We start from the raw sequence: 23280 nt of genomic DNA, 5'->3' as shown, positions 1-23280 counted from the left end.
AAAAAAAAAAGGAGAGTCAGTGCAGGTCAGCTGGAGATTTAATAATTGATTTGTCCTGACTTTCAGTAGCATACACTGTGGGTTTTTGGTTTTATTTATTTTTTTTTTTTTCCTAGCGAGAGGGTAATTAATCAACATTTTTGATTGGATTTGCCTTCAATCCGACCACTTAAAATATGAAAACCATCAATTTAGAAAACGTCTTAAGACCTGCGGGCAGCGGAATGGGCTGAGAGCTCCAACAGGAAATTGAATTAATGGGTTTGCACGCCATTTGGTTTCGACACAAAATGTCCATGAGACGTCTCCGAGGCGCCACAGAGCAGATTTCAAACTCAAAGGGCTCTTGAAAATCTCCCCCCACGGAGGAGCCCTGAGAATTAACTGTCATCAAATGACTTCAGCAGGCCTCTGCTAGTTTTTGAAACTTTTAAAAACTTGTGTAGGAGTTTCGATTGTTGGAACAGATTCGCGTTAAACATTCTGGATTGGTCTGGAGCGCTGCTGCGTTCCTCGTCCTCCGCACTTGGCGAGCGACGTTCAACGCCGGCCACGTCCGGTTGGCTCTGGCGGGTGATGTCACAGCCCATCATTGCCTTTACCATCGTAGTGGCGTCCTGTGGAGGGGAAAGGACAATAAAAATAAAAAAGTTAAATGCAAAAACTAGACACAAAATGCACGTCTCCTTTTGAGACATAAGGAGAGATCTTATGTCCACTTTGGTACTTTTGGCATCGCGGCGCTCACCTTGCTCGTCCAGTTTAGCGTAAAAACATGCTAGTGTTTGCTAACTAGCCCACTAACCTTTGAACACAGATAATCAAAATGATCTTAGCCTTAAATATTAAATTATTTCACTACCATCTTTCATTTTAATCCAGAAGTTTCTCAAGATTCAAGTCTTCTTTTTTTCCATTTCCCTACTTTGGCACACAAAAGCATGGATTAACTGTTGGTTTGTTCTTTCTTCTTTTAGGATTTCTCATCACGCTGGAGCCGAGATCATCTAAGAGTGTCGAGGCCGGCTCCTGATCTGGACAAGGGAGTCGTACGGCTGTAGTCTGTCTCTGAGCCGGCTCTCAGGATGGGGAGCTTTGAGAAAGCTACTTTATCTGGAAGGGGCTCTTTCTCCCAGTTTGCGGCCTGAGGAAGAGCGGGACGCGTTTCGGCGTAGGGGCACGGGAGGAGGGCCGGTGACATAACCACGACCTGCCAGATTCGGGTCCAGCACAGCGGGAATATGTCAGCCTCCAGGGGCCCGTCATGGAAGTGTCGCTCCGCAGCCAAGGCGGATCTTCTGCTGTGGATAGGGCTGACGTCCATCTGCGTGGGGACCGCCGTCGACGCCCAGCAGCAACCGGTGGTCACCACCAATTATGGGAAATTGCGGGGAGTGAAGGTTACGTTACCCAATGAGATCTTGGGACCGGTGGAGCAGTATTTGGGGATCCCGTATGCGTTGGCGCCGACTGGGGAGCGGAGGTTCCAGCCTCCGGAGCCACCCATGTCCTGGCCGGGCATCAGGAATGCTACTCAGTTTGCTCCAGTTTGTCCTCAGTTCTTAGAGGACCGCTTTTTACTCAACGACATGCTCCCCGTGTGGTTCACCGCCAACTTGGATACACTGGTAACCTACGTGCAGGAGCAGAGCGAGGACTGCCTCTACCTGAACATCTACGTCCCCACAGAGAACGGTAGGTCAACTAACTCTGCCTTCCTGTCTGTGTGCTGCTCGCTCACCCCGAACATGAATGGCGAAGTCATTTGTTAGCAGGAATTTTGGCTTATATTTAAAATTCATCCTGATTTACAGCTGTCCAGAAGATTCCCCATCATTCATCCCTCCGCAGATACTCAGCACTGGAGGTTTTGTCTTCTCCTGGGTCAAAATTCTCACCTTATTCCTCCATCATTTCAAACAATATTAAAAGCTGACGTACATACAACCTTCTTGACACTCCAACCACAGTCGTTGCCATCCCGCAGTACAAAGACATGAACATTTAGGTTTGCTGGTGTGAATGTGAATGCGTGATAGACTGTCGACAAAACCCATTTTGCCCAACCCAGGTTCAACTGGGATCGGTTCCTGATTGCACCATTATTAGATAATATTCCAAAATACTGAAAGTCTTGATCTTCCCTAAAGCACCACTACTCGCAGAAAAGCTTTACAGCTATAAATGCTTTAGTGCCAACATGTTGATGGACTGGATAAAGTTTTTGGCACACTGATTTTCAATATTTTTTTATAAATGGAGTTTTGAGATCTCTCCGCAGGCGGTCTATGGGATTTAGGTCTGGACTTAATTGGTGGCCGACTTTTTTGTTGTTGTTGTTCGTTTTTAACCATTTCGGAGTGCTTCTGGGTCATTGACCTGCTGGAAGACTCGTGACCTTAACTTTCTGTCACCCAAAACAGCTCCGTAACTTTGAGATCGCTAATGCTTGTCCCGTGATTTTTGCTTTTCATAGTTCGTCGTTCTCTCACTCTTGGTGTCGTTCACACAGACTCACAAGAGCGAACTTTTCTTGTTTTGAACTTATTGTGATGTCCACATTGCCGCCGCCTGTTACCCGCCACCGGTGAGTGCTTTAAATACAAGTTTACAGGTTTTGTTATTTATTTATTTATTTTTTTAAAGGAGCCAATAACTTTGTCCAGTCCATTTTGGGATTTCTGTGTGGACTAAGTTCTGATTGTTCAGATTTTTTGTTGTTGTTGTCTTTTTTTAAATCGCAATAATTTTCCAGTACATTATCTGAAAGAAGAGGAAGAGTGCCACTATTATTGGCCACAATATATTTACTTACAATTTTTGCACCTTCTGCTGCCCCAAGTTCACTGCTTTGCCTAGTGGTAAAAAAAAAAAAAAGACAATTAACTGACATTAAGAAAACATGGTATAATTATGAATCATTCATTTTAAAAACAAAAAAATTCAAATGTGGGTAATCACATATATTGCAGTGTTTTTAGAGGACTGTATGGAGATATTAATTTTTGGATATTACCTTTAAAAGCCAGTGATAGCAGCTGCCACCACGGGAGCAGATCATAAGGTTCATTTCTCGCAGCTCTGGTTCCTCTTCAGTGTAGAGGAAGCAGCTGAGTGGTAGGCAAACTGCTAAAAGAAAAATAAAATAAAATAATAATAATAAAACTATAGCATTGTTCATAGACAAGATGCAAACATTGCTCTAAAATGAACTGGAAAACTCAAATGCACTTGATTCTAAGTTTTTCTTAATACAGCTATGCACAAATGCACCACCAGATTTAAAAAAAAAAAAAATCACACAGGGGTCAGCCTCTTCCAGCTGCCCCAACATTTTCCCTGCAGGGGCAATCAAACTGCGGGCTTTGCCTCCAAACCTGGGTAACGACGCGTGTGGAGGGCGTCGCACTTGCTGGAAAACACTGAAAGACAAACTGCTGTATTTGGTTGCATCTGAAAATGATCCCAGAAAAAAAAGGAAAAAAAAAAAAGAGAGAAATTTCAATTTAAAAAGTATCCGGTTTCATAACGTTAGTTCTTAAATCAGCATTTTGTACTGCTGCTGCAGCTAGAGTGACAGAGAAGCTGATGAGCTTTGGATGATAAGTGTGAGTTCATTATTTTAATAGTTTCCTCAGTTTTAATGACTTATCTCAGTCCCAGGTTTCATCATTTGGCGAATTATACAATTTGTAAATTATTGTAATGCGAGGCTGGGAAATGATATATTTTTTTTAATAAGAAATAGTTCCAATTTACAATGCAATGATGAAACGGATATTAAATCACATCCGATGTGGGGATTAAAAGGTTGGGAATTGAAGTTGGTGAAGCCTCCAGGAGCCCCAAATGGACATTAAAGTGAATTTATCAAGCTACCAAACAACAAATTAAAAGTCCCCAGGTTGCTCCGAGACCTTTCTTCTGATTGGCAGAATGAGCTGTTAGCAGTACTCTAAAGAAATGTATGAGATAGGAGATGGGGAAAAAAAACAAACCAAAAAAAAACAAAAAAAAAACGCTGAGATGGTTTTTGTTTTCTCCAAACCATAAATTTGTCTCACGTACTTCAACATTTCAGATGAAACACGGAAAAAAGGAGCAGATTAGGAAAGTGGAGGCCATATCAGAACCATGTAGCAGAAATGGTTCTCTCTTCAGACAAAATTTGGCCCGTTACCTCATTTGCACATTAACTATGCTGTTAGATTTCATTTTATAAATCTGAGGGGGGGGTTGGGGGGCCATTGCATGTGACTGAGAAGACACTTCCTTTCAGAGATTTTGTGCCTTTTAACACAGAAAAAAAATATGAATGCAATTTAAAATGACCTTAACCTTTTTTTTAAGAGTTCAGGTAAGTTTTTCTTTTCCGACACACCTTCATGTTCTTCCTTATAAATAATGATTTCATTTCATCAAGTGCTCGACATATTCAGAATCGATACAAGCTCAGTTGATTATATGTCACTCATTAAAGAGATATTTTATGGATGAAAGCACCGAAAACTGCAATAATGAAAGAAAACTTCAAAAACAGACTGCTACACGCGCTTTTGGGGTTGTTTGAAGTTTTTATTTGATCTTGAGTACTGCTTTTTCTTTTTGAGCTGCAATCACAAAAAAAAAAAATCATCCTCAAAAGGCTCTAATGCTCTAAATATCTTATTGCCCATGTTTTTGAGTCTTTAGTCTGTCAACACAGTAAACTCCGATCGACTTCAGAAAAAGCACATCCCATCCCATTTGCTTTGGACAGCCGAACCTCTGAGTGAGACACTCCAAACGGCAGTAGGCGCGTCAGATGCAGAGACTTTCGATGTCACCGGCAAAGACGGATGGGCGCGCACTTGTCAAAAATAAGAGATGATTCGGTCAGCACGCCTGAAGATGAAATACCTTTTGGAGTCATATGTGTGTTATGAAAGAAAGAAAATTAGTGGATTTTTCTTGTCTTCTGATGGTGAAGCTCTGTAATCCCATGCAAGCTTTTCATACGTCCCTTGCTTCTTCTTCTTCTTTTTTTTTTTTTGCCAGCAGTCTAATCAGTGAACAAAAGAGAGGAGCTGCAGAGGCTCTTGTCAAAGTGCCCAAAGCTCTTTGCACTCCAGCTGAGAGGAGTGCTGTTAACTGCAAGTGATGTCAAATTAAAAAAAAAAAGAAAAAAGAAATAAATAAAAAAGACACTCCCGGTGTTTCCCCCCCCCCCCCCTCTCCCCTTGGGTGGTGGTCTGAGGTTGGAGGCTCATCCATAACGTTGTTTTCTGCTCTCTCTTTTTCAAGTGAGCACCTGTGGCTTGGAGTAGGTGAACGTAGAAAACAGAGGCGGGTCCCACGGTGGCGCCAGAATACGGGGGTTCCAAAGTGCGTCCCAGCAAAAAGCCGCGTGTGTGTGTTGAGCTTGAACTTGCAGTGGTGGGAGGACGTGGCGAAGGCACGCTAATGCGTGCGTCCGCCTGAGATGTTTGACAGCTTCGTGTTAAATTTAGGTCGAGCTCTCGATTAAAAAAAGTGCAGGAGGAGGATAATCTCTCAATCCTATGTCGTTGCACAGTCAAGAGCTTTTCTGAAATTATTCAGTGAAAAGAAAAAAAAAAAAAAAAAAAAAAAAAGAAGAGACACAGAAAGTTGTTGTACTTCACTGCATCCAATCAATCAGCACAACAATCTCGCATGCAATTTTTTTTTTTGTGTTTGTCTAACATGCATTTTATCTTTTTTGCTTTACTGACAATAACCACTCGCATTCGAAGTAGTTTTGAATGCCTTTTTACATGAACGTGGATCACTCGAGCCTCAATCGAGCTGCGCCGTGGTAACAAATGACGGTGCACAATGACAGCCTTACAGCAGAGGACAAAGTTACCATGGTCCTGCAGAGCTGAGTTTATGTCTCGGTACTTTTTCTAGCCTGCAGCTAAATCTGTGTGTTTGGAGTTTAGTGCCAGTCGTGTTGTTCTTTTTCCTCTTGGACTTTACGATGCTTTTATTGCAAAGAATAAGAAGAAAGTGAGTAGAACAACAATGGCGGTGCGGTTCCGTAAAAAATCTGATGAAAACTCCACTACATTACAAAACAGTCAGGCCTAGAAGTACTCTATCAGTTATTCCTCAATGGCCATTAATATATTACTGAATAAAAAAGTTATACTACTACAGTTATTTGAATTAATTATTCAAATAGAGGTGCAAAAGATTAAAGAGGAAACAGTTCAAAGTTTGCAATAAGGTATGTCGGTAAAGTGTTTTGACTCTCGCAATAGTAGTTTTTAAATAAAATCTTTCAGCCACATCTTAAAAGTCTTCCTCGTCATCACCAAATTCAAATTCAGGTGTAGGAGTGCAGTCGGAAAGCGCAACAATGAATTCTCTAGCTCAGTGGGAAAACGTTCCTGTAGCTGAAGCGATGGCCGAATTCTCTGATGCATTTCTATTTTTCAGTTTAAATTTATTCCCTTCCTGCTAATTTTGGCTCAAAATGAGACGGCCGAATTTGAATGGTAAACGACAAAACTGCTCACGTGGTATATGTTAATAGACAATACTTGACTGCCTTCAAATCAAACTTTTATACAATATTTTGTCGTGCCATGTCAACCACCTAATTGATGGAGTAAGTGTTGTGCCACACTCGGACTGGCTGTAATTCATTTGCTCCTTGCGATATTTCGTGTATTGTCGTCACGCGGTGTGTCCTAAATGCCAACTTTGCTGTAATTTCTGAAATAGGCTGCTGTTCTGCGTGACCGACTGTGACTTCATCCATTTATCCAGCCGCCTTTTGAAAGATTTCCATCAGACTGGGTATTGTGAAACATGATGCACTACATTAGTCCGGGCAGTGTTATGTCTCCAAGCTATTTTAATGGATTTTTGAAAGCAACGGGAGCTTGTGTTTGTGTTCAGAGGTAAGGTGAAACTGTAGGAAAACACAGACGCGCGTGTTATAACAAACCCAAAGTCTCATCACAAGGTTCTCTGATTCAGGAAAAAAAAAAATAACTCCACCTGGTGAAACGGGCCGAACGGTACTTCGCAGATGCAGATCATTCGTCGCAAGTTGTCCCGTCACTTCCTGTTATTCGGAATAAAGAAAAGCGTGAGGTGAGACAGATAAAAAGAGTCATGTTAAATCCATCTCTCCAGTCAGCACAGGAGCGACCTGTCTATCCCAGTTAGCGCTCCCCGAGCTGCTCGTCATCTTTATATCCCCCAAGTTGGCCTTTTCGGAAATCTAGTGTAATGTCAAAATATCCTGCCAGGAGGATCAGGCCGAGATTTATAGTCTTACTGCACCTCAAGTGGCTTGACAGATTAAGTGATGCCAATTCTTCGTGTTCTGATTTGATCACAAAAGAATTTCCGCCTCAATTCCGGCGGGCCGAGGAAGCGAAGGTGATGGCTAAAGCGCCAGGGGAGAGAGGAGATATGGATGAAGTGGAGTGTGCGTGTGCGACGTCGAGGTGCTAAAGCCGGCTTTATCGGACTCTGCAGTGGCAGCAGACTGACTGGGGAGGGGGTGTGCAGATATATTGAGAATTAATCAGAGATGAAGCTGGGGGGGGGGGCTTTGCCTCCACTATTTTTTTCCTTTGCATCTGTGAGTGTTAAAGCTGCCTTTTCCCTCCATGCGGCCCTTCCCCAGACGCAACCGGCAGCTTAATGTTTTTATTCCACTCTGATTTATTCAAAGAGACACTTTTTTCCCAGCTTTTTTTTTTTTTGTGTGTGTGCAGCAGCGGAGCACACTGCTCCTTAAATTAAAATACTCTTTGCAGCACTTTACAGGGTGCAAAGATAAAAAATGAGGTAAAACCGAGGAAAGCATAAGAGAGGAAATAGCTCGGAGACTGCGTTTCCTGAGCCACAGCTGCTCGCTCTCTCTTTTTTTGTTTTTTTTCCTGCATTTCGCTGCCAAACGCATCAAGTGATTATGTAATTTTCTGGGGTGTAAAGTCAGCACTTCCACTTTATTCGGCGTAGGCCGCAGTCCAAATCGGCGCCGTGCTCAAACACAAGCTTTTTGCAGGAAATAACATCCACTCGCATCAACTTTTTGAATTACTCTCCTCCCACCCCCACCCCACTTATTTTAAGTTTTGTTGCCATAAACATGATAGTTGAGTCAGTAAGAAGAGGAAGCAATTCATAGCTTTTTATGTTTGTGTGTGTTTTGCTATCATTTGGGAAACAACTACAAAATAATGTCGATTTCACTGCGCCTCATCAACTTTCTCCTCACAATGAAAAACGATTATTTAGCTTGCATGTGTTAACAATTGATCAAATTGCTTTTAATTGAAAAATGTGGAGCTCATTTCCTTCAGATTTCAGTTCACTTCATTGTGACCGTGAATTCTTATCTGAGCGTATATTGCGATTTGTTTTGTTCCTTCATTTGGTTTGTTTTCTCTCGGCACGTCGATATCTTCCATACTTGGTCAAACACAGATAATGTAGATAGTTATTTTAGGGGAAATTGTGCTGGTATCATCACCACAGCCCACATCTTTGCGTTTACAGCTCCACAGACTGCAAAAGAACAACTCATAAATTTGCCAGAACCCCATGGTGTTTTCTAATAAAATTAAAAAAAAAAAAAAACTAAACAAAAACAAAACATGGACATGATGTTGTTTCCACTTAATCAGTTTAGATGGCAAGAAACTGAGTAGCGGTGTCAGAAACCACTATGTCTGGCTATTATTCTCTTTTATAGCCTTTCTTTTGTAAATGAAATATGAACATTGTAACTTGATAATGGCCACATGCCAGTTTTCCGCTGCAGATGCAAATTCACCTATCAGGAGATTGAGCGATATCAAGGAAATGGAAGCCGAACTGAGCCTTCCCCTCTGCGTGTCTACCGTCGCAGAAGCTATAAATGCACCTGAGGTGTCCTGCTGTTATTATTAGCAGCATTTTTGGCCTTTAATTAGTTTTTATTACATTAGTCATCATACCCTCAGCAGTTTTGCAAGCTGCAATCAATGCTCTTGGGCTTCTTCTGCCCACAGTTTCACCTTTTAGGAGGTTATGAGAGAAAGGTGGGTAATACCACCCCCCCCCCCCAAAACACACAATTTATTAGTGTCAGGGATTAAGGGATTAAAAGTTAAGGTTATTAGACTAATAGTCATAATGTTATGTTTTCAGGTTAAGAATCTCTAAATTGCTAATGAAGCCAAAGTTATTTTGTCTTTTTTCTTTTCTCCTACTTGTTTAGTTTTTTCGTTTAATATAATTACTTTTTTGGGAGACACTTTAATCAAATTACTTTTATGACTGAGTTATATTTGAATTCCAGATTGATCTATTTATGTAATAAAACTGCTGTTTGACCTCTGTGACCTCAAAATGGCCAAAGGGCCTCCAAAAAAGGACCCGCCATTGTCACAGTTTGGCTTTGTGGAGGAAGAAGTGGGAAAGAAATACCTCGAGGCCGGGTCGTGGCACGGCAGAGGCATCTAACCCAATCTGTGTTGTAAACTAATTTTCTCCGGCTTCGCTAAATGAGACAGATCAAAAACGGAAGGGAGGAGGTTACATTTGGAGCCTGTGATTCCATGGCGATGAGATATTTTTTCACCATCAGGCTGCCCTCAAAATACACGCCGCATGATGGTGAAGGATTTGATTAAAGTATGTTTTTGTTCGTCTTTCAGTCAAAAAGACAACATTTTGTTCCTGAATTCATGCTCAGTATCTGCATCGTTTTTGGGTAGTTTCTTCTCAGGCATCTCACATCTACGTCCTAATTTTCCCAATGTTGTTCAAAAACAGTCTCACTTTCTAACCTCGGAGGACTTGCTTCCTCTGAGTGATGTATTTAGATCATCTTATTGGGACAAAGCAGATACTGCAGGGTCAGATAACCGGAGTACAGAATGAAAGGCTGTGGTTTTGGAAAAACCCTGTTGAAAGCAAGTATTTATTTATTAATTTTTTTTAAACCTATACATAAATTATTCATGTCGCATTTCTTTGGTCTCCTTTAAATAATTCTTTCGAGAGTTTGGACAAGACTTGATGCATATGCAAACTGCCTTGATGTAACACTGTTATGATGGGGTGCTTTATGAATTCATTTTTGAGGTAAAATTTTAGGACTGGTTAGAATTAAAAATTTTCATTTTTAATTCTAACTGTGCAACATGGATATAAAGTTGTTTAATTGGAGGCCTCCCATATATCCCTTTTAAACCGAGCACGTCGCTGGCAGCACTTTGGCACAAGCGCACTTTGAATTACCGTAACTTTGCGATTTCTTGCTCTGTCCCGAGGAATGCCAGCGGTTTCTGAGAACTGAGAAGTCCTGCTTCACAACCAATATAGCGTCATTACGGTAATTCCACTCGTGCGGTTGCCAGAAGCTGGAGACTCTGCTCCTTCATTGTTACCTGTTAATACATTCTTTTAACATTCTGTGCACTGCCAGATATCGGGAGTTCTAAGTGTTGTGGAGAAATGGGCAAAAGCACTTACTGACAGGACACTTTCTGGCCTTATTATGGTAAAAAAAATAAGCAAAGAAGTCTAGGCGGATAATTTGGAGGGTAAAAATCTTTCCAACATGTCTAAAAGTACAAAGTGGCCTCCTATAGGTGATAAGCCAACATGCCCGCCCATCTGCCTGCCGCCTGTCACCTATCCCATCAGTTAAGCTCACTGGCTGCTGTCCCTGTTTCTCGGGCAAGCCCCCAGCTGGCGGGGCAACAAGTCCTCAAACCTGAACAACCACGCCGGCTGCTCCACCTGTTCCTTTGGATAAGACCAATTGGAGCGTCCACGGGAGCCAGGCGGTGCCGGACCTCGGCCATCTTTGGCGACGTTACCTGACGTGATCATGGCTGCCGATCGGTCAGTTTGGCGGTTTTCATTGGACAGAATAACACAGACGTTGCCTTAAAAAAAAAAAAAAAAAAAAGACAACAAAATTTACACTTCAGTGACAACTTAACATGGGTGTTGTAAAGCAGATGTTTTTTTTTTTTTCTTTTAAAGATGCTAAGCTAAGACAATTAGCTGCTTCCTGTTCCTATGAGGAGTGGTATAAATCTTGTCATTGAAATTTGAAAAAGAGCAAATATGTCTGTTTCCCAAAATGTAGAGTAATAATAAAGACAGTACTTCTATTATTCTCGATTTGCTAGGACGTGGAGCTTTGCAGATAGCTAGACAGGCTACTTCATAAATGTGAGGTAAATTTGAGACGTTTACTAACAGTAGCGCTCTAAAATGACAATTACAATTTCTTCGTTTCCCTCTTAGAAACCCACAAACGTTGAGTCGTTCGTTATTTTTGCACAACCCAAATCCACAAAGACCTTTTACTGAATGTTATCGCACACCAGCCGCAACGAGTAATTAGCGATTAGCTTGATGCTTAATTTGTTTGCACTGAAAATGCCATAGACGGGCTACCGCATTAGCGCAGCTCGCGTTATTAAGTTGTTTTTGTTTATGCAAATCATGAGCTGTTTCAGAATACCGCAACAGGCAAATTAAAAATAAAAGGGTAATTGTTGCTTACAGACAAATGCTCTCGAGGGTTTTGCAGAAAAAAAAAAAAGAAATGCTGGAGGAGTCAAAAACAACAGCGTCTTCGGCGGAGAGCAGACTACGGCAAGTGGACAGGGACAAATCAGCAACAGCCGTCAACTAATCACCTGAAAAGGCCTTAAAGGGGCGGCGCGCCTATGTTCAAATCAAACTTTATTCATATAACACTTTTCATACACGGTGCTTTTAGTCACAGTTAACAGAATAAATGGAGCCATGAAACAATTATCTCAGCACGTGCATATTTGGAAAGGGAGGCAGTGAGTATTTACTCTGCGAAACACCCGAAGTCGAAGGAACTAAAAGAGAGCGATTTGTCTCGTCAACGTTTTGTCCTCGAGAACCTCTGAAGAATGTTGTCAAAATGTAAATCCATCGCTCAGCGAGAAACACTTTAGTTCTGCTGCTGCACGCTTTAATGAGAACGTGCCTGGTCATTTGCCACCGTGGCCCTTCCGGGCAGCCGTACAGCAGCCTCACTGAATCTTTTTTTAATGCCATTTTTATCTTCTCTCCAACTATTTTCCTTTCCTTTCTTTTTTTTTTTTCTCCCCCTTCTTTCAAATATTTTCTCGACACCAGGGGCCATCTCAAACAGACACGACGCAGATTTCAACAATAACGGTGGCCAAAATAAAGGTATTTTTCAACCCCCCCCCCGCCTCCAGCTCCCTTCTTTTTGACTGACAAAATTAATTTGCATGAGAGCAGTTATACAGGCTTCTTCTTCCTCTTTTTGTTTTTTTTTTTTTTTTAAATTCACTCTTCTTCAGCCGTCGCTGTTTTTTCTGATTCTTGAAGTGCATTCGATTGCACTCCTTTCAGCTTTTCCTCTTGTTTTTTGAAAGCCTCTTTCCTTTCCTGAGTAAGGTAAAGCTGCAGATCTTATCTGAGACATAAAGGCTCCTCTAAAGTGGAAGGAGGTCCCAGTAATCCCCTTCTCCTGTTTATTTAATTTTATTTATTTATTTTTTTTTTGCCAACTCAAAGTAATGACGCAAACTTAACTCTGCATGTTACAGTAGTTCACCTCCTTGATGAATTAAATTCTTAAAATGATCATGCCCCCCCTCCTCCTCCCGCTCCTCCCTCCATTGCTCGGCGAAGCATGAGCGCTAACCCGTGTTGTTTTGACAGTGGGAATTTGTTCATCAGCGGCACGCAGATAAAGCCTCTGCCACATGTTTTTCGCCTTTCCTCTATTAACATCTCACTCCTCTTGCATGATAATAACCAAACTGCGCAGTCATTTTTCTTCCCCGTTTGGAGGAAAATCTGCAGGGGAATGACAGATGATGGGAGGTGAAAAAGCCACAGGAGACATTTCAGTTAAAGGACACCATTTGTCTTCCGGGGAGTCCACCGACACAAAAGTGCCAGAGAAAGCAGTGACATTTCTGAATCACATTATTATGGGTAGTTGTTGAGGATTTTTCTTTCTCTTTCCTTTTTTTTATTTTATTATTTTTTTTTTTAAACAGACATCGCTCTAGAGACTGATATTTGACATAATCCTCGCCGTGCATTCTTCTGCATGAGTTAACATTAGCCAAGCAGCTGTGTCTTGAGAGTTGCCAGGCTTTTGAGCATTCGTAGACCAACAATCTGTTATGTTATATTTCATATTTTGACAGATTGCTTCACGGCGACATCTTTTGTCTTTTGCTTTCCTCAAACCACCTAATAAAAAGTTCTTCCTTGCCACTGTCGCCAAGTGCTCAAGTCTAGAGCTGCTCCATGTGTAAAGTGCCTTGATGCCACTTTGTTATGATTTGGCGCTATATAAATGAATCTGATTTGAAAATGTAATGGCAAAAAAAAAAAAAAAAATCAAAAGATGATCATCTATGATTTAAAAGTGGCTGAAATTAAAAGTATTGGTGCATTTCCTGAAATGCATTTTTAATGTCAACACGTGGGAGTTCACTGCAATTTGTGCAGCTTGGAATAACATAACATATTCGCCACGTAGGCTGAAGTATGTATTTTATGACTACTATGAAATACATATCTTGACTTCAGCCCCAACTTCTGAATGATGTATATTGCAACATTATGGATGATAATGGGGCACAGACGAGGGATTTCATGCAGCCTTCTCCCACTCAGGTGAAGAAAGATCAGGCGCCAAAAAAAAAACAAAAATCCCAAAAATTCAAGGAAACCTATATACAAAACACAACACACTAAAAACACAACAGCCTTGCCGCAGGTTGCTGAATATAAACTCCCCCTCAGTCCATGTGAGCTGCTTTATATAAGCTGGAACCTGCCCCCCCCCCCCCAATTGGACTAAACCACTACGTGGTGGTGGTGGTGGGGGGGTTAGAGGAAGCATTGTCCAAGTCCAGGAAGCATTTGCACATTTATAAATGTACGCAAAATCACAACATTGCAAAAAGTATTAGGCAGCAGCTCTTTCGTTGCGTGGACGCGTGCTTTTTAAGATGAGTCATCAGTACGAGTTGGTGAAACTTTGGAAAAGGAAGGATTTGGATTTGGTTTTTTTTTGTTTTTTTTTTTTTTTAGAAACAGTATTAGTGCCAAATAAATACTGTGTTCATTAAGCAAGCGAATAACTTATGAGCGCATGTGGCTGGATTTACTGAATTCAGTTCCTCAGGTGATGTCAAACAAATTCAGTTTCCTGTTACTTCATTAGAGTTTATTATTATGCGGCATCACATTATCAGTTTGGTTTTCTAAGCTCTGCAATCTCAGATAAATCTCTTACTTAACTGCTCCAAAGGCTTCGGTTGCAGAGTGCTGCCGGAGTAATGAGCTGCTGCTGCCGCACTACATCAGGTGTTAATTGCATGCAAATTGTGAGCGCAAATTGAATGAAAGGCGCAGTGCAAATTTGCCCGACTCTATTACATGTGCAAATTGGAGCTCTGTGTATTTATTTTCTTATTTGCAATTTTGGAACCCCCCCCCCCCCCCAAAAAAAAAAAAAGAGAAAGCAAACAATGGGTAAGTCTGTGATTTCCCTAGAAGCTCCAAATTCAACTCTTGAAAATGCTGTTTAAAAAAAAAAAAAAAAAAAAAAAAGACTGCACACTGTCAGTTTCATCAAAGGTTATTGAACAGTTGGCGGCTGTTTTCTACTTTATCGTTGCTCTGTTTTTGGTCCCCACCAAGCAGATACCTGAAACGCTGAGCTTAAAGAAAGCAGAACACTTCTCTTTTCAGGTTTGTCCCCAATGACTGCGACACTTAACGTTGCCATGCAATGCTTCCTTTTGGTTTTTTTTTGTTTTTTTAAAGCAACTGAATGTTTTGCTCTGCTCATTGCATGCAATCCTCAAAAAGCAAAAAGTGCCAAGACTTGGGAGAACAAAAGTTTTTGAACAAAGAACATGGGTCAAAGAAGTAAACTGGATGAAGGTGGGCGGGCGTTAAAGGTGAACTCCAAAAAGTTTGCACGATACGTCGCAACCATTTCCTTCCTGATAAACCTCTGAGATCGGAAATTTATGTTTCACAAGTAAAATCGTGCAAGTTATTTTACTAAGCTTGGCAAAGCTCCTCCAGTTTCAGGTTAGAATAAGCAGATGACATTTGGTGCTGTGGTAACAATAACAGTTTTTTGTTTGTTTGTTTTATGAAAGCTGAGTATTACGCTTCACCAGAGCGTCCCAGCGAAGTTTTATAAAATTATCTCTTTGTTGTCATTTATTAAAAAAAAAAAAAAGAAGCTTTGGCTTCCTCCGGTGATTCATCAGCCTAGTTAGGAAGCACCACCTTAATATTGGATTTGCATCTAACAGATGCAGGATAGTTTACCTCAAATTAGAGGAGAGGGGTCGCTGGGAGACGGCACTGTTGTAAAAATGGATTAAAAAAAACAAACAAAACAGGAGAACACACCATCTGCCCACAGCAGGTGTGAGGGGGAAAAAAAACAGTATCCACCTTGGACCTGGAAAAGGGAAAAAACAAAAATCTGATGCCTTTGATTAGGATGGCGGAAGCACGCCTGCCGAGTTCTTTCTAGCCACGTTAAAAGCGGTAAAAGTGGCTCACTCCTAGGATTGTATTTTTCTCAAACCGTAGAAAACTTTCACACCTGGAGAAAGGTCTGGACAGAAAGGGCAGCCATTCCGGCTTAGCGGCGTTTTAAGGTGAGAGAGAACAAGGGGGAGAGAGAGAGAGAGAGAGAGAGAGAGAGAGAGAGAGAGAGAGCGGCGCAAGATCGATGCACTCTGACTGTTTGAACATCTGCAGTGGCAATGAATTACTCCTGTGGCTCCCCCGTGGTTCCACCAATACCTCTGCTGCAGAGAAAGCTCGCAGCACTGCAGACCGCCTCCTTGTGGGCCGGCCTCCCAGGCGCTCAACGCAGCTTTGACGGACGACCATTTGAATGAAACTTGATTGAGGTTATTATCATCAGTGGAATTTAAGTTTGAAGGGGCTAGAAAGGAAACGGACGGAAGACAGATATAAAGAGGTGGACAAGACGGACAGTGATAGAGCTACTGTACAGCGTGTGTTATTGCAGGAGTGTGTGTGTGTGTGTTGTGTGAGGCATTGACATGCACATTTGTCAAACCCTTGGAAAGAAAGATTAGTGATGTTTGTGCATGAAGGTTTGAAGCTTTTCATTTAATAATATTTCCAGTAGTCACGTCATGCATATAGTATTTAACTATCAATGTTTCCTACTTACTTTAACGCATATTTCACACCTCAATGATGTATTAGATGGCAGCCATCTTTGCTTTTTCCAAACTAGAAGAAAACCATATTCGGATGAGGCAATGAATCAAGCAAGAAGTCGGGCCATTTTCCCATAGATCTCAACACAATCGGACTTTTTCTTTGAAGAACCGGTGATGGTCGTTAGATAGAAGTCGGCTTCTCTTTTCAGCTGCAGTATTTACGTACGTATGCAACAAGCTCCGTCACGTAGCGCGACAGCTGCTACAATGACTCCTCGTCAACCTTTTTTTAAGTTTAACGTATAAAATGGTCAGAAAGACTGTTCGAACTTACTACTTCGGCAATTATTCATCCTGTATTTCAGGACGCGGCGGGTGTCGCACAGTTTTCAGGAGCTGTTTAACCTCTTCCTGACTGGATTGGGCTTGGCTCCGAGCCCAATAATGACTTTTTCCGTGGCTCTGAAGAGAGGAGGCCGACTGTGTTTTTGCATGTCGGGAGTACTGTATTGAACAGGATGTAGGCTGGAGAGAGCATGATGGGAAAGGCAGCGGTAGATGAGGGGCGGGGGGGTGGGGGAGGGGGATCACTTTATATCACTGCCATTAGCGATAGAATAGAAATAAGTGAGTTGGAAAAATTCTGAGAGGCCCTTTCCCTCCTCAAACCACATCCCACCCCCTCCCACATATAAAGATGAGTAACGTGCAACCGACAGAGGAATATATAACCCCCCCACCCCCCAACCTAGATTGGGTGGCAGTGATGAATGTTGGGGACAAACTTGCAGCGCAGTCACCTGGCCAGCTCCGCAGAGAGCAGAGAGCGAGAGACACCGAGATAGCATGAGAAAGGGGGGGAGGGGGGGCACGCAGGAGGCGAGCACTTGAAGCAGTTTGATTTCTTTTGGTTTTAAGTGCACTCCTTGCTGACAGGATGGGGACACAGCGCCCTGAGATCACCATCTTCTGCACCCCCCTCGGCTATAAAACGTCGCTCTAAATCTGCAGGGGATGTCTGCTATCAAAACTCCCTGAGTGGACAACACGCCACCCCCCCCCCTTGCCACCCCCCCCCGACTCCTGATTCTTGAATCGACATTAAAAAAAGAGAGGTGTAGCCACAGTCCATTTGCCGTGTTTGTCTGATGGAGGGGTCGGCCCCCGAAGAGTCACGTCTGGGCCCGCAGCGACCGGTGGATGTGTATCGGTTAGAGTCTATGACAACTTAATGGCTGTTGCGTGTGTTTTATGAGCATCTGCCTCCTCCAAGGTTGTTCCCCACCACCCACGCTGTTCCGCCGGCTGCCTCCTAATGTGGAGCTAAATAACAAAAACAGGAACAGGACTGACACTGTCCTTCCGGAGGGGGGTGGGGGCCGGCCTCTGTTATTAGTGGCGTTCGCTTATAACTGGAGCCAAGCTGGTCCAAGATATGGACCCCGGGGGTTTTAGGGGGAATGTACCGAACCACCCCCCCAACACCCCCCAACCCTTGTTTTGTTACAAATGAGGAGTTAAGAAAAAATATGCAGGCACATTAGCTGCGCCCCCGCCTCCGACTCCACTCCAAGCGTAGTGGAGATTAATAACAGTAATAACCTGGAAGATTTGCTTTTCACTCCTTCCCCTCGCTGATTTCTTTTGCCAAGGAGGAGAACGATACACTCCTCTGGCCGCTGCCGCCGTCGCCACCACCACTACCCCCCCAGACAACTCCTGCCAAGCCTGTCTAGGTCCAACATGCACTGTGTGGCCAATTTTCCTGTTCCTGTCCGTGTTGGCAGCAGACAACCTCTTTAAACAACACAGTGAATAGAGTGGCGCTCTTTAGCTGGTCTGTCACATCACGGCGGTGGAGGTGGAGAAGCCTGAATTTAAAGAAAAATGTTCCGAGACATTTCCCGCATTGGCGTTTACTTGCTGACTGGATGTAAAAGTGGAGTCCAGGTCTAGCCCAGGTCTACGGAGTTCCACACGTCTGCATTCTGAAAAAATAAATAAATAAATAAATAAATTCTGATTGTTTCGAAAGTAGCCTAATGTGCGATCGATGGACCTCAGCTCCACCTTTTCCACCAAATATCGGTTTCTTCTGCTTTCCGAAAAACAAAGACTAGACATGGCAATCCTTCCAGTTCCTCTAATTGGTTAGTGCACTCGGAGAGCAGAGCTTGCAAGCCCTTCCTTTGCATGCAAGGCTCTGCAGTGAAACCTCTTTGTGTACAAAGAGGACGTTCAGGCAATGAAACAGATGATTAAAAAAAAAAAACGATATGTACAAGAGCAAAAAAAAATAAATCTCCATTGCTATATTTTATTAATATTATTATTGCAATTGTGTATATGAGTGTGCAGGCAACATTCTAGTACTCATCTTTGTGATCACTAATATTATGATTGTATACATCAGACTACGATTACACAAATATACTGTTGTGTCCTGTGGTGACAGTGTTTTGTTTTTTTTTTTTGTTTGTTTTTTTTTCCCTCGCCTATAAAGAAAAGAAATATCTCCAGGAAGTTTTGAATTGCCACTGAAAGCAATAGAAAGTTTAAGGGAGTTGGGGGAGTGATTATTAATCTTGTGTGGAATAACGGGAGTCGGGCTTTTAATGTGAAAAATCAGCTGCAGCTGCAGTGGGCTTTACTGACGTCAGCTGAGGGGAAACTGTTGATAAACGAGAAGAACATCAGAGGGCAGCCGAGCGGCTTCTGTGTGCATGCCGCGTTTCCATGAAACGCTCGTTCCATTCAAGCAGATGCTTCGAAAAAATTTGTTGCTGCATATTTGCTTTATTTATTTATTTGTTTATTTATTTTTTTTTTTTGCAGTGGAGGTGATATTTCTCTTTAGCACGCACCCGTGCGACATTTGAGAGGCTTCTGAGGCGGATAGCGAATTTGTTCGGCGCAGGAGATCTGAGAGATGCTACATTCACACTTCTATTGTGTGGAGTTTTATTTATTTATTTATTTAAAAAAATTTTTTTTTTTTTTTTGGGGTTAAAAAGGGGTGAGGTGAAAAGATCTGTTCACAAGCTATTCCCGGCCCACATCAGATCTTGGTGGCGAGAACCTGGCGGAGTTTGTGCTCATCAGCTTTGACGCTGCTGCTGCTGCTGCTGCTGATGATGATGCTGATGATGATGATGATGATGATGATGCCGGCTGATTTATTGCAAACTCGTGCTTGCTCTTGGGATTTATATCGTCTCCTTCCATCTTCCCTCATGCAAATGACCTAGTCTTAATTCATAATCAGCACCTACACATGTACTAATCACCCGGCTTAATCACAACCGGAGAGCCTCATAAACAAGGTATTCATCTGGCCTAATTGCAGCACTGGCTGAGGATTACAAAGAGAACAATTGGAGGCGGGCGGTGGGTTCGGCGGATGTAGAGATTGCAGGGTTAAAGCCAGAGCTCTCACCAGGAGATCCGCGTGAGAAATGTCAAACCACCGCGAACACCAACAATTTGTGCAACAATTTAGCAACTACTCGCTAACCCCGCCCCCCAACACATTACCGCGCATCCCCAGTGACCGAGACTCTCTCCGAGCTGTTTAGCCGCAGCTTAGCTTCAGCTTCATGACGGCGATCGCCCTTCTAATGTCGGATCTCCGTGCAAGTCTTTTTTTTTTTTTTTTTTTATTATTATTATTGGGTTTTTGTTTGTTTATTTATTTATTTTTTTTTTATTGTTTTGTCAGACTCCTCCTCCCGGAAGGCAAGTGACTTTTTTTACAAACACTGAATCCTGAAAACAACTGCTGAGAGGCAACCGCTGGTTTTGGCTATTGTTAGTCTCCAAAAAAGAAAAAAAAAAAAAAGAAATTGAACTCCCCTCTTGGTGGTTTTGCCATTTTTGGGATGGAAACAAATAGGGAAAAAAATATTCCAAAACAAATATTGCATTTGAATGCATCCTACAGTACCATCTGTGTTGCTACCAGCAACCTGGGGTTTCATTCAGGCTGCCATATTGACTGGTATTAGTTTATGGCAGCAATATTGCTATTTTGTCGGCTGTAGGTGTCAAAGAATGACATTAAATATGAGGACAAGTGGCTCAACTTAGAACACATACGATAGAAGCTATTGCCACCACAAAAAGTTGTCAATGGGTTTAAGTTCATTTAGTTGTTTTTTTTTTTTTTTTGTTTGTTTGTTTGTGTGCGTGTCTTTGGACTGAAGGCGGTAGCAGAAGTGCGGCAAGCACAGCACAAGTGCCGACTTTTCTATTTTCCCCATTTGTGCTGCAGATTTTTTTTTTGTTTGCAACTTACTTGAACGATTTCTTCTCTCTGTTGCTTCAAAAGCTACACTCTATTGTGTTGTGTTCAGTGCATCCATTTATTTTCACTCTATATGTAGATAAAGACTAACGCAGCAGTCGCCGAATGAATTTAATTAGATTAAATGCTCTATTAGTGAAGACGAAGTGCGTTGGAAGTGCTAAAGTACACTTGAGGCACTGGGCCTCTCCGGGTCTTATTATGGCCGTTAGAACATCACTTTAATTCTCAGAGGTAATTAATTTGCCGCTCACTGAGGTTTCGGGACTTTGAGGACCTTCGTGATCTCCAGTGGTTGCCTTGTATTTAGCGTTCTTCGTCGCTCTGAAAACAGCGTCTGTGCTCTTCCTTTCTTAAAACCCTGACCGACGCGAAATCTTCTCGGCCTCCCAGATGGATCCGTTGGATGGCATATGACGTTTCACCCTCCGTTTGCCTTCCCTTCCCTCCTTTCCTTTTGCAGATATCCACGACGAGAACGGGTTGAAGCCGGTCATGGTTTACATCCACGGGGGCTCCTACATGGAGGGAACCGGCAACATGATCGACGGCAGCATCCTGGCCAGCTACGGCAACGTCATCGTCATCACAATCAACTACCGGCTCGGAGTTCTGGGTGAGTTCACCCGATCTGAGATTCTACTTGGGGTTTTATTTTTTTGGGGGGGGTGGGGGGGGGGAGTCTGAGGGAGTCTGAATTTGATTTAATGTCTAATTTGCTCCTGCCATTTGGTCTATGAGCAAAATATAAAAAAAGAAAAAAAAAGGAAAACTTTGACAGTCAAGTTGCTGCTTGGGTGCACAGTTGCTTTTTTTAATGGGGGGGGGGGGGGCATATTTTTAAATCATTGATGGCTTGAGTCTGTACGGTACCATCTATTTTTATCATGGCAGATCGAGCATGCTTCACCATTCTCACGCGGAGACGTCGGATGCACATCCTCCTGCCAGTGCCAGACAGTTGCTGATGGTTTTTTTTTTTTTCTATTTTATTTACTTGTCCTTTTTCTTTCTCAGCGACTGCGAACGACTTCAAATGGTTGCGTGACGACGCAGCCCCGCGTGATGACCCGCGCACGGCGCGAGATAAGGGCATGCAAATTGAACAAAGACGCTTAGATTTGTCGGCTTTTCAATTACTTCAGCCACGCCGCACTAGTGAAACATCAAGCAGCTTAAAAAAAGAAAAAGAAAAAGAAAAATGAAAAAGTTGAATCCGCTGGTATCGGAGCCGCCATCGACGCCACCCCAGCGCCATGCATCTTATTTTGTTTCCGTCTCTGAGATGAAGGCATTTCTTTTTTCTTTTTTTCCTCCTTTTTTCCTTGGCAGAGCCAGAGATGCTTTATCTTGCCTTTGACATTAAGAATCAGCCTCGTGAATGTCCAAGAAAATGTTCGAGTCTCAGCAGAGGCTGATAACATCAAATGTTTTTCGGGGGGGGGGGCGGCGGGTGGAGTTTGAAATTTTATCCTCTCTGCATTGAAATCCCTCTCTTTGAGCCGGTTGCTTTTGTGTCTTGCGTTTATTGTGGAAGTGAAGCCTGAAAACAAAAAAGGGACCCTGTAAATTGGGCGGACAACAAAACCGTCAACTAAACAACCTGGGCAGTTAAAGTCCCCATATTTATTTATTTCTTTTACTACATTTGGTCGATTTGTGAATGAAGATGGGGACGATTGGGAGTCAGCCTTTGATTGGAACGCTGCTTCTTTACTTGTGCGTGTTTATCCATCACAGCCTTTACTAGCACTCCTATTAGCTCCTGTGGGTGATGGATGGATGATTAGCTCAGGTTTTCTGATGTTGAATATGTGGAGGATATTTCATATTTTTATACTAAACGCCTGCTTAATGTGGATCGGGAGTTCTTACGCACCATCCGGTTGTAGGCCAGTGATATTAGCCTCGATACTAAATGCACTTAAATGATCTTATTTCATGGATTTAGATTTAGCCCTGAGCCGCCTGTATCTCGGTATTAGACGCGACGTTCAGCTGGTCTTCGTTGTCTCGGCTCTGATGCGGTTTTGTTTGGATTTGCTGCTGTTCTTGGTGCGGTTCGACATCTGTTGAAGAGGAAGCCAAGGCACACCGGACCGCCGCTGCCCCTGCTGCTCTGATTAAACATTCGTTATAAGGCCGAGCTGTCTGCACCAGTCACTATATTTAGTTGCCCAAGAGCCGGGAGGGGGAGGGGGAGGGGTGGTGGGTGTTCTGGAAAAGTGTGCGTGGCGGAGAGCAACAGAGAGAAAGGGGAATGCAGATGAGAGCACAGATATAGACCAAAAAAAAAAAAGGAGGGAGGCAAGACAGAGAGCTGCGTATTTCGGAAGCCACAAAGTCAGAACGTACATCATCTGCTAACTGGTAATTATTCAGATAGTCTGCAGCTCATAACACGGCTTCATTCCATCTGCCTGCAATCCACACCTGATTATCAACCCACCAGGTAAAAATGGGCAACTGCACCACGGACCCCTCGGGGGGTCACGGCTTTTCATAATTTGGAAAGGAGCAGCTGCAAGAAGAAAATGAAAGAATTTATGAGTATGAGGAAAAAAAGAAAATGAAGGAAGAGGGAAAAAAAAAAAAAAAAAAAAAAAAAAAAACTCCCATGAAATAGACCAAAGGCAGTCCATCCTCTCTGTCCCACTTTTCCGACAGACAGTGAACTAACCACAGACGCTCTGTTATCACAGATTGTAACCGGACGCTTTGCAGTTATTTGGCCCCCGAGAATTAACCCTG

At 42.6% G+C, this 23280-nt stretch overlaps 1 protein-coding gene across 2 annotated transcripts in view; it reads left to right on the top strand.

Moving 5' to 3' along the window:
* Positions 1-1241: 1241 nt before the first annotated feature.
* nlgn4xa (neuroligin 4 X-linked a) overlaps positions 1242-23280 on the top strand; it is a 55637-nt gene continuing 33598 nt past the window's right edge. The window contains exons 1-3 of one of the 2 annotated variants that reach the window (XM_029516475.1): positions 1242-1720; positions 12161-12201; positions 20993-21145. In XM_029516475.1, coding sequence (XP_029372335.1) covers positions 1242-1720; positions 12161-12201; positions 20993-21145 — 673 coding nt within the window. The remainder of the gene's footprint in view (positions 1721-12160; positions 12202-20992; positions 21146-23280) is intronic. The other variant, XM_029516483.1, reaches the window with a different exon arrangement.

The sequence above is a fragment of the Echeneis naucrates genome, chromosome 2 (assembly GCF_900963305.1).
Source record: "Echeneis naucrates chromosome 2, fEcheNa1.1, whole genome shotgun sequence".
Lineage (NCBI taxonomy): Eukaryota > Metazoa > Chordata > Actinopteri > Carangiformes > Echeneidae > Echeneis > Echeneis naucrates.
This window is presented reverse-complemented; position numbering and strand designations above follow the sequence as displayed.